Source organism: Colias philodice, chromosome 24 (assembly GCF_061535455.1).
Source record: "Colias philodice isolate Cphi_HAF_F1 chromosome 24, ilColPhil1 Martin Lab GWU primary, whole genome shotgun sequence".
Lineage (NCBI taxonomy): Eukaryota > Metazoa > Arthropoda > Insecta > Lepidoptera > Pieridae > Colias > Colias philodice.
In genome coordinates this window covers 4850988-4868472 of record NC_143109.1, presented here as the reverse complement: position 1 = coordinate 4868472, position 17485 = coordinate 4850988, and the positions used below count along the sequence as shown (strand labels likewise).

General features: G+C 35.1%; 1 protein-coding gene across 2 annotated transcripts in view; it reads left to right on the top strand.

Annotated features, from left to right (window-relative positions):
* Abcd1 (ATP binding cassette subfamily D) overlaps positions 1-17485 on the top strand; it is a 77195-nt gene that overhangs the window by 58478 nt on the left and 1232 nt on the right. For both annotated transcript variants that reach the window (XM_089710241.1, XM_089710242.1), the window contains exons 6-14: positions 564-703; positions 1388-1560; positions 2106-2280; positions 2607-2713; positions 11470-11629; positions 14963-15116; positions 16104-16250; positions 16542-16766; positions 17114-17239. In XM_089710241.1, coding sequence (XP_089566367.1) covers positions 564-703; positions 1388-1560; positions 2106-2280; positions 2607-2713; positions 11470-11629; positions 14963-15116; positions 16104-16250; positions 16542-16766; positions 17114-17239 — 1407 coding nt within the window. The remainder of the gene's footprint in view (positions 1-563; positions 704-1387; positions 1561-2105; positions 2281-2606; positions 2714-11469; positions 11630-14962; positions 15117-16103; positions 16251-16541; positions 16767-17113; positions 17240-17485) is intronic.

Sequence of the window (17485 nt, the reverse complement as noted above, 5' to 3'; positions counted from 1 at the left end):
TTATTTACTAGTGTAAGTTTAATTTGTTTCTAAATATTCACAATACCTTTGCCTTTTCTATATTTTCATATAGAAAAGGCATTTAAAAGCAGCATATGTGTATGCCCAGGTTACTGATAAGCCTTCATTCGATATTTGTCATTGTTTTTTTACTCTTATTACAGTCTAAATTCAATATTATATTCACCCTATAGTATGTTTTACACCAAACAGGATATAATTCCCTACTATGCCAATCATAAGTCAATTAATAACCCAAGTAATTTTTACGTTATATAGTTTTTAAACTTACTCTTAACCATTATGCATTATGGGTATAATGCATTTCTGTTACTCTTTACACCTAACCTATTCGCCCCGGCTTCGCCCGTGGTACCTACATGTTTAAACTATCCTATCTCTCAAGTTGGATCGAACTGCACATGGTGTGCGAATTTTATTATAATCGGTTAAGTGGTTTAGGAGTCCATTGAGGACAAACATTGTGACACGTCACACGAGATTTATATATATTAAGATAAAGCCATAAATCGTTACTTTACAAGAAAAAATTAAATTTTCAGATTAACAGAAGACGTATCAGTGTTCGCACAGTCCGTTGCACATTTATACAGTTCACTTACAAAGCCGTGCTTCGACCTGTTACTCATTGTGCTCACTCTAGCCAGTTATTCGAACAAGATGAAGGGCAATATATTCCTTGGTGAGTACCAAAAAGTATTAAACGCTTTTTCTACTTTCCTTTTCTCAGGGTTATGTTTTGGGGCTTATAGGGCTGCTTTATGGGTTGGTTTATAAATAAATCTATACTGTTCCTGGTGAGTAGGAAAAAGTCTTATCTTTATCCCAATAGGGAAATTTGATAGTGCTCTGTTTTATAAGTCGATTTATAAGTTACTAGCATTCCGCCTGCGGCTTCGCCCGCGTTTTCAAAAAAAAACCCGCATAGTTCCCGTTCCCGTGGGATTTCCGGGATAAAACCTAGCCTATGTCACTCAGAAATGATGTAGCTTTCCAACAGTGAAAGAATTTTTCAAATCCGCCAAGTAGTTTCGGAGCCTATTCAATTCATACAAACAAACAAACAAAAAATCAAACCTTTCCTCTTTATAATATTTGTATAGATAAACTTCGATATAAGCTGTAATTTGGTCTGATATGAAGTAAAAGTAGGGAAAATAATAATCAATTTATAATTCAAAATTCTTTATTTACAAATTCATGATAAGATACAATATGATATAATACAATTAAATGTATGTATGCCAGTGATTTTGACAAAAAAAAAACCATTGGTTATTTCATTTGCCCAACATACATACTAGTTAATAACTATATTGAAATATAAATTTGATCTATATAAAATTGTTTTAATTTTCTTCTTCAGGTCCTGGTATAGCCACAGTAGTGATATGTCTAACTGGTCAGCTACTCCGACTATTGAGTCCAAGGTTCGGTGCCCTGGCTGGTGAAGAGGCAAGAATGAAGGCAAACTTGCGTCACGTACATTCTAGACTGATTGCACACGCGGAGGAGGTCGCTTTCTATGGAGGACATAATGTAAGTTATCTTGTTAAAAAATAGGGTACAAGTAAAGTTCCTTACAGAAATTATTATTAGTAACAAATTAAAGATCAACAATTTAGTTCTTCAGTAATAATTCTTATAAAACTTCAGTCAGGCTATTCGTTTTTGCTCGATTTTCACAGAAATGATGCTGTTATTTTGCCATTGTCTCGGTAAATAGAAAACTAATAAACATGTAGACGTTTCCAAATCTTATTATTATAAAACAAAAAAAAAAATGAAAAAAAAAGACGGGTTGCACTCCGGGAGTGCCGGCAGAAGTGAAAACTTGATTATTAACGTTCAGCATGTTTGATATTTTGGAATGGTATCCGTCTTACGCATGGAATATAAGGGCTAAAAAAAAAGAAAAAAAAAATCCGTCTTACGCTTTTTCGATCAGGCCACGTGTCCTGACGCGAGTTTAAGATTTTATACCCAACGCCGCTAAAGAAGTTTTCACTTCAAAAATTGGTAAAAATAAGTTCTAATTACATTCTTGAAATATTTTTATTATCATTTTTAAACTGTAATTCCAGGTGGAACTCGGCCAATTGCAATCCGCGTACAAACAGCTAGTCGCCCAAATGACGTCAGTGTTCAACAAGAAGCTGTGGTACGTGATGCTGGAGCAGTTCTGCATGAAGTACGTGTGGTCCGGCACCGGGATGGTGATGCTGGCGCTGCCCATACTCACCGGCAAGCGGCTGGACGGTGAGACACCAACATTTGGTTAGGTTTCTTTTGGCAGGACCTGGCCAATGACGTCACAGCTCAACAAGAAGCTGTGGTACGTGATGCTGGAGCAGTTCTGCATGAAGTTTATGTCTAGATTAGAAATCTGCATCTAGTTATTATAATTTCACAAAGTAGGAACTTTGGTCTTTCTGTATACCTGTAGAATATTTTTTTCTTTTCCTGCACATTTTAAAATATCAAAGTAAATAAATATCTCTATAATTTCCAATTTAAGCTCATTAAAAATAGTGATTTATGATCTTTTAAATCACCATATAAATTTAATACTCATATTATTTCAGGTACAAGCGGTGAAGGCATAAGTGCAAGAACGGAGTACATGACGACGTCACGTAACCTATTGAATTCTGCAGCTGATGCCATCGAGAGGCTCATGTCTAGTTATAAGGTTTGTAACAAAATTAAAATTACAATTATGTACATTAAATTTCAAAGTACATAGGTAAAATTACTAATTAAACATAAAATTTTATTACAGAAGCTATTAAAGTGTCCTATTTATGTCACGGGAAATAGTGAAACTATCTGTTGCATTAACATTTACCGGAGTTACATTCTTACCACTAAGCCTGGGGTTGGATTTGTTCATTTATATCGCGGGAAATAGTGAAACTATTTGTTACATTAACATTTACCGGAGTTACATTCTTACCACTAAGCCTGGAGTTTGATTTGTTCATTTATATCGCGGGAAATAGTGAAACTACACATGTAACATTAATATTTACCGGAGTTACATTCTTACCACTAAGCCTGGAGTTGGATTTGTTCATTTATATCGCGGGAAATAGTGAAACTATCTGTTACATTAACATTTACCGGAGTTACATTCTTACCACTAAGCCTGGAGTTTGATTTGTTCATTTATATCGCGGGAAATAGTGAAACTACACATGTAACATTAATATTTACCGGAGTTACATTCTTACCACTAAGCCTGGAGTTGGATTTGTTCATTTATATCGCGGGAAATAGTGAAACTATCTGTTACATTAACATTTACCGGAGTTACATTCTTACCACTAAGCCTGGAGTTTGATTTGTTCATTTATATCGCGGGAAATAGTGAAACTACACATGTAACATTAATATTTACCGGAGTTACATTCTTACCACTAAGCCTGGAGTTGGATTTGTTCATTTATATCGCGGGAAATAGTGAAACTATCTGTTACATTAAGGTTGATGTTCCGACCGTCCCTCCATACATTTTTGATTACCTCTAAACACTTAACACAGACACTATTTCTTTAAAACTAATCATTTTATCACTTCTCTATAATGAAATGTGTGCGCGTTCGACCTTTTTAATCAATAATTTACAATATTTACTTAGAAAAACAACAGTAAAATACCGGAAAAATTTGACACTTCTACAGTAGTGTGCGTGACTTTTGCCAAGCGAAACACGACATAAAGCACGACATCTAGCGCATAGACTATATACTTATTACAGATCTAGCGCGTCAATGTCTAAACGAAAGGCGATGTTTAGACATTGACGCGCTAGATGTCGTGCATTCGCGTTCGTTATCTTATGCATAATGAGCATAATTCTAATAAATCAAAGTTCTGTGTAAAAATTGAGTAATTTCATTTCCAATCGTTCAAAGAAAATAACAATAAAATAAAATAAAACTAATGACCTTAGAAACTATGTTTTTTTTTATTTATTACTCATTATTGTTCGTCCGTCGTAGGTCTGTAAACTGTATTGTACACTGAAGGTAAATGGTACTGTAGGTACTTTAGTTCGGCGTCGTCGCTCGTCGGCTTGATATAAAATTACATTCTTGATTTCATTGACACGCGCTATGATTTGCGCGCGGAATTTCTTGTGTTGTGAATTTATTTTTGTATGCTATGCATTTTAATTGATTCAAATTGCAATGTTTCTCTAGTATGCATTTGAGACTATATTATTGTAAATTGTAATAATTGATCGTGGGTATAGTAATTAATTATTCTAATAACGCAATTAGTAATATATGTATTTTCGGTGGGATTCAAAACAAAAAATTGGCCCGTGATTTTTATGAAATTTCACCACATTGCAAATCACATCAATCATAGTTCATACACATGTATGACGAAAGTGATTAGTATTGTGGCTAACATTGACTCATCAGTTCATCACTGAAACCAGTGATAAATCAGTACCTATATCATATTGTGTTTGAATATTTTTAAACAATGATATAAGTATACAATTATTATAAATCGGTAAACTATCAAAGTAATCACAAACTTGCAAACATTGGTAAAATGTCCAGTAGTTTATGAGCCTATTCATTACAATCAAACAAACAAACAAAGTTTTCCTCTTTATAATATTAGTGTAGACAAACACTATGAATACGATCACGAATGCAAATTCGGGGATTTTCTAATTATTGCTAAATAATAATTGAATTCGTTTTGAAATACTCTATAATTTTTAGTGTATAAATAGACATTTATAATGTGGTGCTCATTTTTTTTGTACTGCTAACGCTATTGTAGGTATCTATTTTCGTTGTTTTATTTCAAGTGAACACGGCCATACAATTTTGTCACGAGCCGCCTATGATTGTAGGTACTTTTGTTAGGCTCCTTCGTCGTCCGCGTCGGCTCGAAAGTTCTTGATTTCATTGTCACGCGCTATGATTTGCGCGCGGATTTTCTTGTGTTGTGAATTTATTTTTGTATTATTATTATTTTTTATTTATTTTTTTATTTTATTGATTCAAATAAAATATTTCACTAGTATGCATTTGAGACTATATTGTATTATGTATAATTTATCGTAGGTATAGTTATTCTTATAACGCAGTTATATTTTCGGTGGGACAATTTGACCCGTGATTTTTCTGAAATATCACCACGTTGCAAATCACATCAATCATACACACGTATGACGAAAGTATAGTGGCTATAATTGACTCATCAGTTCATCACTGAAACCAGTGATAAATCAGTACATATATCATATTTTATTGTGTTTGAATATTTTTTAAACAACGATATATACAATATTATTATAAATCGGTAAACTACCAAAGTACTTCCGAATTTTCAGACAGACAAACAAGTAGTTTGAACACGCAGTTTTCTTATACTAGTAGCAAAAATCAAAACCATAATATTATGTTTCCCTACTATATTTTACTAAAAGTCGAGTGCGTCGAAATCGTAAATAATAATATGTTTTTCACCTTCCTGGTTATTTTCCCATAGTAAATAGTGTTTTAGGTTTGTTGTTGTAGGTAGGAATAATAATAATTATTCTTACATGTTGGTTATGAAATGTATATTGAAATAATTTACTTTTACAAATCATTAGTGATATAAGTTTTGAGTGAAAATGCTTGGATCAGCATAATATTATATGGTACTTCAAATACATGTTTTGATAAAAAAAACAATAGTGTAATAAAATAAAACTGCGTTTTATTGTAATCAATGTTGACAATTTTAAATTCCAAAATTATTGATCAATAAAATAGTTTACACCAACAAATATAACTTTTATTTTTATAACAATCGTTCATAATATAAACCGTAGCAGGTGGCGTTTTGAAGTTCTGTCTACTCATACAGAAAAATGGAAAACTTGTTTTTTTTGTAAACAATTTATTACTCATGTTGTTTGGCAACTCGAAGCGTGGTCGTCCGTCGTAGGTACTTTTGTTCGGCGTCGCGTCGTCGTCCGCGTCGGCTTGATATAAAACATTCTTGATTTCATTGACACGCGCTATGATTTGCGCGCGGAATTTCTTGTGTTGTGAATTTATTTTTGTATGCTATGCATTTTAATTGAATCAAATTGCAATATTTCTCTAGTATGCATTTGAGACTATATTGTAATAATTGATCGTGGGTAGGTATAGTAATTAATTATTCTAATAACGCAATTATATTTTCGGTGGGATTCAAAACAAAAAATTGGCCCGTGATTTTTATGAAATTTCACCACATTGCAAATTATATATTATACAATTACAATTACAATTATTATAAATCGGTAAACTATCAAAGTAATTACAAACTTGCAAAATATGCTTTTCCGAATTTTCAGACAGACACACAATTTTATTAGTTTGTTTTAGCAAAGTAGGTACCTATACCTATACGCTTACGTCGCGCGTCGCGTCGTCGAAAACGGTGCGCCCAGAAACAAACATACCTACCTAATTCAGTTACAATCCTTTTTTTGTTCCGTAATTTATTGTATTTATTCTAATACGATTTTTTTTATTCGTCGGCCAGTTCTACTAGGTATAAAAAGATAAAATTGAAATATAATTATTGTAGCGACAGCCATATTATGTTACTATGTTTTCGTAAATATGTTTTTCACCTTCCTGGTTATTTTCACATAATCTTATTCTTATATATAAAAATGAATCGCAAAATGTGTTGGTAAGCGCATAACTCGAGAACGGCTGAACCGATTTCGATCATTCTTTTTTTATTATATTCCTTGACGTACGAGGATGGTTTTTATGTAGAGAAAACGTAAATATTATGTACCACGGGCGAAGCCGGGGCGGACCGCTAGTATATATATATAAATGAATCGCAAAATGTGTTGGTAAGCGCATAACTCGAGAACGGCTGAACCGATTTCGATAATTCTTTTTTTATTATATTCCTTGAAGTACGAGGATGGTTCTTATGTAGAGAAAACGTAAACATGTACCACGGGCGAAGCCGGGGCGGACCGCTAGTCTAATATAAAAATGAATCGCAAAATGTGTTGGTAAGCGCATAACTCGAGAACGGCTGAACCGATTTCGATAATTCTTTTTTTATTATATCCCTTGAAGTACGAGGATGGTTCTTATAGCTAGAGAGCTAGTTAGTTTAGTTTTAGTGCAGTGGCAGTGTAAATGTTGTTGTTGAGGTTATGTAAATTTAACACTTTAGTTAACTACCAAGATATAAAGAAATGAGGATAGGACACAATAACTATTGGTTGAGGTATTTATAAACTCATAATATACTTTTAAAAAAATTTCTAGAATTAAATTAGAACAGCTGATTCAAAATAGCCTAAAAAATCTTAATAATAATAATTACGCTTCACAGCAAGAAGAAATGTACCATATGTACCCGCACAAAGTCGATATTGTGTTGCCTACCGTTCGACTCAATGGCTAGGGTTGTAACTACCTTTAATAATTATTACCAAACTAATAAACCGAGTGATGCGAAATAACCATAATTCTTTTAGAGTTTGATAAAATGATCAGGCAGGTATTTTCTTTAATCCTCTGAATTCTCGGTTACTAAATTGTATCGTTGAAATTATTCTTAATCGCGTAAATTTAATAAATAATCATATGGAAAACACTTTTCATTTGTTTTTTTACTTTCACGCCCAACTACTATACAATAATTACGTTGTTTCGGTATTTTGACGAGAAAACGCAGGAAACATCCGTTGTATCATTTTAGATAGATTGTATATTTTGTATCTGTAGAATTGAAATCATAGCTATGTATATGTTGTCTCCATTCTTTTCTTATCGGATTGTTGATCCCAATGCGAATGCGTCACTTAAATTTTATAAAAGACAATTAAGAACATCAAAAATAAAGTGATACGTAAATATTTCACAGTGCAATATATTATGTAATTAATAATAATTATATATTTATGAAAAAATAATTACATCAGACTTAATAATAGCAATTGTTTTGAATGTACATAATATGAATAAATGATTACATCATAATAGTAATAATCACAATTGTTTTATTTCCCATTTGTTGCAACCCTAGCATATTTTCATGTAGAAGCAGAAGTACCTACACTGGCGGCGCGGCGGCATCGTGCGACATCAAAGGCATTGCCTTACTAGGTAAGTTTATAATGACTCATTTCTTTTATTATATAATTTACGTTTTACTTTTACAGAATCCGATTCAATGGATTATGAAGACGAGTCACACAACGCCATACGATAGTGATGATGAATGAACATTTCAATAAATGCATGCGTGTTTTTTTATGTTGTTTTGTAATTGTTAATTGTTTCTTAAATAAAGAAATAAACTAAATATTTAAATGATGATTTGTTATTTGCAACACAACTTTATATTTGAGATTCTTTACAAATGTATATTTAGTTTTGTATCATCAAATTTATAAATTTTATTCCATAGTTTTCAAAATTAAATGTAAATGACCATAAAAACATTAATAAAGTAAATCATTGATGTAAGGTCAGGGAACGTAATACATATATACATCTGACCATGTAGAAGCTAAGTCTTGTTGACTGCTGAAGTCTGTAAAGTTTTGTTGTCTGCTGAAGTCTGTACGCAATGAAAATGTCTGCCGTTTCGAAAATAAGTTTTTAAGACCCTAATAAATAAAATATATGAATGGCAGATCTGGTCAAATACTTTCAAAATTGTATTTTTTTCAGCACTTTCATAAGTGTCTGCCAGAATGTTATCCGCGTGATAATGGTCTGCCATTGTTATTTTCCGATAGTAATAATAATCTATTTTCAAATATCAAAATGGCAGACGTGGTCAAATGGTTTCAAAGTTCGCCAAAAATTTCCACCTGTCTTACCTAAGCGCGCGCCCCGTCCACCACTCTGGGCTTAGTGACTCCTCATCTCATGTATAGTAGGTATAGGGGAATCAACACACAAAAATCCAGGTCTGGTCAAATACATACAGGTAGCTTTGCGCTAGCTCTCTAGCTATTACTTCTTATGGAGAGAAAACGTAAACATGTACCACGGGCGAAGCCGGGGCGGACCGCTAGTAAATAATAAAATAATAAATAGTGTATTAGATTTGTTATTGTATCTTGTATACCTACGAATAATTATTCTTACGTCTTGTTGGGAAATGTTCAAATACCTACCTATTGAAATAATTTACTGTTACAAATCATTAGTGTTATTAGTTTTGAGTGAATAGGCATGGATCAGAAATTCAGAATATAATATGCTACTAACTACTCAAATACATACATGTTTACACAACAAACACCACTGACCTCTATAACTATAAGTTATAGAGGTCAGTGACCGTCAGTGACAAACACTATGGATACCTACGCTCGCGAATGCAAATTCGGTGATTTACTAATTATTGATACCTAGTCATTGAATTCGTTTTGAAATAGCCTGTACTTTGTAATTTTTAGTGTTATAGACATTTATAAAATGTGGTGCTCATTTTTTTGTAATAAATCATCCCGAACGCTATTGTATTTTCGTTGTTTTATTTCAAGTGAACACCTATACAATTTTGTCACGAGCCGCCTCTGGCCTCTGGGTGAAATAAACAAGTCAAATGATTTTTGTTCTAATTGTATTTTGGTAGTAGTTTGTTTAGAATTTACATTACCATTGTTTAATTTTTATTTTGTATTTGCAGTAAAATAAAAAGATGAAAAACTTCATTAGGTATATTGTACGACACCTCACTCTGAATCGCGCTAGCGAAATTTTTTCGTTACAGAGCACATATACAACTTTCGGACAATCTTCATTGAGGCCGGCCGGCAAATCGAGTATGTCGAGAAACTTCACTTATTCGATGGAGGTATTCTACCTTCCTTCCTCCACAGTTGTGGGACCCCGACGTGCATTGAACACGCAGCTTTCTGATACTAGTAGCTAAAATCAAAACCACAGATATGTCTGTGATCAAAACCATAATAATATTTTTACCTATTATTTTACTAAAAGTCGAGTGCATCGAAATCGTAAATATGTTTTTCACCTTCCTGGTTTTTTTTCCATAGTAAATAGTGTTTTTGATTTGTTGTTGTATGAATAATTATTCTTACTTGTTGGTTATGAAATGTATTTTGAAATAATTTACTTTTACAAATCATTAGTGATATTAGTTTTGAGTGAAAATGCTTGGATCAGCATAATATCATATTTGCTACTTCAAATACATGTTTTGATAAAAAAAAAACAATAGTGTAATGTAGGTAATAAAATAAAACTGCGTTTTATTGTAGGTAATCAATTTTGACATTATTTATTTCCCAAAATTACAATAAAATAGTTTACGCCAACAAATATAACTTTTATTTTTATAACAATCCTACTTCCTACTAATGCGAAAGTTCATACATGTTTCAAAAGAAAAACTTTTACTTTTACTATTATTTCAATTTATCCGGTTTAATTAAGACTTAATATTGATACATATGATCATTATAAATACAAATAGGAATTAACAATATAACGAATACGTGGCACAACTAAAATTTTACCGATACCACCCGTGGAATGACCACGGGTGGTATCGGTAAAATTTTCCTCCTTTGTGGGTCATTTGTAACAGGATGGCGGTTCTACAGCGAAAAAAGAAAAATGATGGTCAGAACGCTGATACCGGATACCTTAAGATACTGTAATATAAAATATTACTAGATTAGATAAAATATTATAGGTAGTATCTTCACCGTGTGTGACGCGCTTTACATTCACGCCATCTAGAGTTAAATCTTTATCATTTTTGTATACGTCTGTGTGTGTAAACGACCCTGTATGCAATGACAGATGTTAAAACGCATAATTTTACCGAATTGGGTGGATTTTAAGGCAATGATATAACATATTTCAATAAAATATAATATTCAGTAACCGCCATGACTATTCCTAGGTTTGATGACTATTCCAATTACGCAAAAACTCAAATAAACTAGAAATGTAGAATTCAGCGCCATCTAGCGGGATATTGGCTGGGAACAGATCGTTGCAATCACCTTAACATTTACCGGAGTTACATTCTTACCACTAAGCCTGGAGTTGGATTTGTTCATTTATATCGCGGGAAATAGTGAAACTATCTGTTACATTAACATTTACCGGAGTTACATTCTTACCACTAAGCCTGGAGTTGGATTTGTTTACGGGAACTATTGAAACTAGCGTAGCTGGTGGTAATAGGTAGCTAGGCTAGGTAGCTGGTGGTATAGAAAGTCATTTATACATTAATCTTCTTGCATTTCCTCTACCGCCAGGTTGCCTGGTAGAGATTGCTGTTTAGCAATAAGGCCGCCTTTTGGGCAAATTATGCTTTTGTATTACTACTTCTTTTTGCATACTATTGTTTTCTCATATTTTGTTCAATAAACAATTATAAATAAATAAAAATAAACAAATAATATCGCAGGAAATAGTAACGTTAGCGGGCTACGCGACCCGCGTGTCGGACATGCTGGTGGTGTTCGGCGAGGTGGCGCGCGGCAAGTGCGTGCGCGCCGTGCACGTGGCCGCGCCCAGCGCGCACGGCTTCCAGGTCACCTTCCGGGACAAGCAGCCGGTGCCGATGGGTGAGTGGGGTGTGACAGACAGACAGACACGCGGACATGCTGGTGGTGCTCGGCGAGGGTTTGAGTGGAATTCTAAAAGATATAAAATTAGGACAATAAAAATAACTGTATTCGCAATTATGGTCAAAAATTGTCCGCAGGAAGTCTGCCTACGCATCTAATAGGCAGAGTTTTGTAATGAGCGTATACTGAATTTATATTTTTGGTTTTATGGCATTCAAATGCTTTATAAATATAAATTTATAAAGAATAGAAAAAATTCGATCACGAGGCGGGACTCGAACCCCCATCCTTCGCGCCATTCCGGGGCGGATGCCTCACCAACTCAGCCACTCGTGACCCGCCCGAGTGATCGAATTTATTCTATTCTTTCAGTTTTATGTGTCTGAAGGGACACACCGCGCGCCATCTATTGAGATGATTAACAACCATTTCAACCAATATGAAGCACTTTTCAGTGAATACAATATTGTAACGATGGAACACGACCTTTTTTGTTGAATTTATATTTTTGGTTTTATGGCATTCAAATGCTTTATAAATATAAATTTATAAAGAATAGAAAAAATTCGATCACGAGGCGGGACTCGAACCCGCATCCTTCGCGCCATTCCGGGGCGGATGCCTCACCAACTCAGCCACTCGTGACCCGCCCGAGTGATCGAATTTATTCTATTCTTTCAGTTTTATGTGTCTGAAGGGACACACCGCGCGCCATCTATTGAGATGATTAACAACCATTTCAACCAATATGAAGCACTTTTCAGTGAATACAATATTGTAACGATGGAACACGACCTTTTTTGTTGAATTTATATTTTTGGTTTTATGGCATTCAAATGCTTTATAAATATAAATTTATAAAGAATAGAAAAAATTCGATCACGAGGCGGGACTCGAACCCGCATCCTTCGCGCCATTCCGGGGCGGATGCCTCACCAACTCAGCCACTCGTGACCCGCCCGAGTGATCGAATTTATTCTATTCTTTCAGTTTTATGTGTCTGAAGGGACACACCGCGCGCCATCTATTGAGATGATTAACAACCATTTCAACCAATATGAAGCACTTTTCAGTGAATACAATATTGTAACGATGGAACACGACCTTTTTTGTTGAATTTATATTTTTGGTTTTATGGCATTCAAATGCTTTATAAATATAAATTTATAAAGAATAGAAAAAATTCGATCACGAGGCGGGACTCGAACCCGCATCCTTCGCGCCATTCCGGGGCGGATGCCTCACCAACTCAGCCACTCGTGACCCGCCCGAGTGATCGAATTTATTCTATTCTTTCAGTTTTATGTGTCTGAAGGGACACACCGCGCGCCATCTATTGAGATGATTAACAACCATTTCAACCAATATGAAGCACTTTTCAGTGAATACAATATTGTAACGATGGAACACGACCTTTTTTGTTGAATTTATATTTTTGGTTTTATGGCATTCAAATGCTTTATAAATATAAATTTATAAAGAATAGAAAAAATTCGATCACGAGGCGGGACTCGAACCCGCATCCTTCGCGCCATTCCGGGGCGGATGCCTCACCAACTCAGCCACTCGTGACCCGCCCGAGTGATCGAATTTATTCTATTCTTTCAGTTTTATGTGTCTGAAGGGACACACCGCGCGCCATCTATTGAGATGATTAACAACCATTTCAACCAATATGAAGCACTTTTCAGTGAATACAATATTGTAACGATGGAACACGACCTTTTTTGTTGAATTTATATTTTTGGTTTTATGGCATTCAAATGCTTTATAAATATAAATTTATAAAGAATAGAAAAAATGGTTGTTAATCATCTCAATAGATGGCGCGCGGTGTGTCCCTTCAGACACATAAAACTGAAAGAATAGAATAAATTCGATCACTCGGGCGGGTCACGAGTGGCTGAGTTGGTGAGGCATCCGCCCCGGAATGGCGCGAAGGATGCGGGTTCGAGTCCCGCCTCGTGATCGAATTTTTTTCTATTCTTTATAAATTTATATTTATAAAGCATTTGAATGCCATAAAACCAAAAATATAAATTCAACAAAAAAGGTCGTGTTCCATCGTTACAATATTGTATTCACTGAAAAGTGCTTCATATTGGTTGAAATGGTTGTTAATCATCTCAATAGATGGCGCGCGGTGTGTCCCTTCAGACACATAAAACTGAAAGAATAGAATAAATTCGATCACTCGGGCGGGTCACGAGTGGCTGAGTTGGTGAGGCATCCGCCCCGGAATGGCGCGAAGGATGCGGGTTCGAGTCCCGCCTCGTGATCGAATTTTTTCTATTCTTTATAAATTTATATTTATAAAGCATTTGAATGCCATAAAACCAAAAATATAAATTCAACAAAAAAGGTCGTGTTCCATCGTTACAATATTGTATTCACTGAAAAGTGCTTCATATTGGTTGAAATGGTTGTTAATCATCTCAATAGATGGCGCGCGGTGTGTCCCTTCAGACACATAAAACTGAAAGAATAGAATAAATTCGATCACTCGGGCGGGTCACGAGTGGCTGAGTTGGTGAGGCATCCGCCCCGGAATGGCGCGAAGGATGCGGGTTCGAGTCCCGCCTCGTGATCGAATTTTTTCTATTCTTTATAAATTTATATTTATAAAGCATTTGAATGCCATAAAACCAAAAATATAAATTCAACAAAAAAGGTCGTGTTCCATCGTTACAATATTGTATTCACTGAAAAGTGCTTCATATTGGTTGAAATGGTTGTTAATCATCTCAATAGATGGCGCGCGGTGTGTCCCTTCAGACACATAAAACTGAAAGAATAGAATAAATTCGATCACTCGGGCGGGTCACGAGTGGCTGAGTTGGTGAGGCATCCGCCCCGGAATGGCGCGAAGGATGCGGGTTCGAGTCCCGCCTCGTGATCGAATTTTTTCTATTCTTTATAAATTTATATGAGCGTATACTATTAACTTAGAAATTTTACCGCTACGAAATAAGGTATAAATTTAAATTATATTTGACAAAAATATTTATTTCTAATACTATTTGTATAAGTTAATGCACACGTATATAAAATGTCACTCGAACTTACTTGAACGATATCTTTAAATAGGCGATTCTAAATCTAGTTTTTTTGTATACATATATTCAATTAAGTATTTCAATGAAGCATACAAAGTAAAAGGGTACTGACGTCAACAAATTTTTTTTTTTTCATTTATAACTTTTGTTATATTGCGTCTGTTATCTGGATGCTGCAACTGTAGAATTTTGTAAATACATATTTAATTGAAAATACATATGTACTTTTAATTAAACTTGAATATAACTATTTAAGCCAAATTTATATTTCCAGGCAAAGTCACCTACACGAGTGACCTATCAATTCGCCTTCGCAACGTGCCCATAGTGACGCCGACGTGTGACGTAGTAGCTAGCGGGGTGACGCTCGACCTGAACCCGGGAACGCATCTGCTTATAGTGGGTCCTAATGGATGCGGCAAATCGAGGTAGGTTTTTGTTTAAGAGTGATGATTGAAATGTTTTGGTCCTAATGGATGCGGCAAATTGAGGTAGGTTTTTGTTTATAAGTGACTAGCCGCTCCGCGCGGTTTCACCCCCGTGGCTCCTCTCCTGTTGGTCGTAGCGTGATGGTATATAGCCTCGATAAATGAGCTATCTAACACCGAAAGAATTTTTCAAATCGGACCAGTAGTTCCCGAGATTAGCGCGTTCAAACAAACAAACAAACAAACAAACTCTTCAGCTTTATAATATTAGTATAGATGATTGAAATTTTTTATTTGGCTGCATATTCAGTGGAATAGATGTTTACATAATAATTTTGTAGTAGGTGATGAAATTTGAATTAGATCGGATGTTCGAAATAACGAATTTTTTTTTTAATGTTTGAAATTTAGTTTCATAGCATTGAAATGCTTGATAAATGAGATATTTTTAAAGAAAAAAGTTTCGTCCCGGCAAGGCGAAAGACGCAGTTTGAATCACGCATCCTGAACGATTTTTTTTTCTATTCTTTAAAATTTTCTTATTTATGGAATGGTTAAAGACTGCTTCGTAGAATGACAATGTTTCATTTAAAAACTCTTTATTTTTATTCAAATAGATATAATATCATAGATGTTTTTGTTCAAATTAAATTTGCTTATGCTATTTGATGACTTAAACCTGTATTTTAAGTGTCTATAGTGATTTTTTTGAAATGAAAACTTCTTTAGCGGCGTTGAGCACTTTCTCTGTAATGGGTATAAAATCTTAATCTCACGCCAGGACACGTGACCTGATCGAAAAAGCGTAAGACGGATACCATTCCAAAATATCAAACATGCTCAAGTTTTCACTTCTGCCGGCACTCCCGGACCATGCAACCCGTCTTTTTTTTTTTGTTCAAAATCATGTATTATTATAATCTTATCTAATTATTATTTTAATTATAATTAATTTATCATATTATTATAATCTCGATGTTATTGCAGTTTGTTCCGCATAATCTCCGGTCTGTGGCCGGTGTTCGGCGGCGAGCTGAGCGTGCCGCGGCCGTGCGCGTGCGCGCACTGCGCCGGCGAGCCCAACGCGCCGCCGCACTGCAGCGCCAGGCCTGTCATGTTCTATATACCGCAGAGGTATGGAATATTGCTTGTTTGTGTTGTATGTTGTAGGTGTTACGCAGTTTAATAAGATTTTTTCTTGTCTTTTTAAATCACCAATAATTTGTTATATTGTTATTTTCATTTTTTTTATTTATATGTTATTATTTGTATCACAATTTTTTGTAATTCTCTATTTAGCGTGTGTTAAAAAATGTTATTCATTCCTTCATTATGACTTATATCTTGAGTTTAGTTTATTTTATATGTATAAGGGTTATTTTATATGTATGTCATATAGGATTATATTTTTTTGTGTGTGTGCAGGCCGTACATGTCGATGGGCTCGCTGATCGACCAGATCACGTACCCGTCGCGCGCGGGCGAGCACGACGCGGCGGCGGAGGCGCGCGCGGCGCACATCCTGCGCGTCGTGCGGCTCGACGCGTGCGCCGCGCGCCACGGCGGCCTGCGCGCCGTGCGCGACTGGCGCGCCACGCTCTCCGGCGGCGAGAAGCAGCGCGTCGCCTGCGCGCGCATGTTCTACCACAGGTGAGCGTGACGTCACACGGGTCACGTGTGAAGGAGGAGTGTGACGTCACAGGTAATGGTGACATGTGAACGACGATCTGCATAAGTTGTACGATAACGGAGTGAGTAAATGTAACGTCAAATCATAAAGGACGTCGAAATTTATATGCGGCTTTATGTTTTACGACTGGTAAAGTATGCATCACAATTAACATCACTCAAAGAGTACGTATACTTACAAAATAAAAAAAAAACAACTTGTCAAATATAAGAAAGCGTGCCACAGGAGACATCACGAACGACTATGTGGCGACGTATATTTAAATATTGGAAACTCGTGTATTCTAAAACTAAATTGTCACTTCCAGACCGGTGTACGCACTTCTGGACGAGTGTACGAGCGCGGTTTCCATGGAAACGGAGGTGGTTATGTACGAGGAGGCCATCAAGGAGGGCATCACGTTACTTTCCATCACGCATAGACCCAGTGTATGGTGAGTATCTACCGACTTAATTTTTAGATTTTTTATAATGTTAACTGTTTTTATTTTTAATGATTTTAAAGTTAACGTTTCACTTATTAAAGTTTCACTTATTAAAATATATTGTTACTGAAAATATCTTAAAATTTTAATTAAACAGTTTTTAATATGCAAATGCTCGATTTATAATTTTATATTCATATGTAAAATCTACTCAAAGGGTTGCAATGAAGAAAAAATAAAATCGTGTTAAAAAAA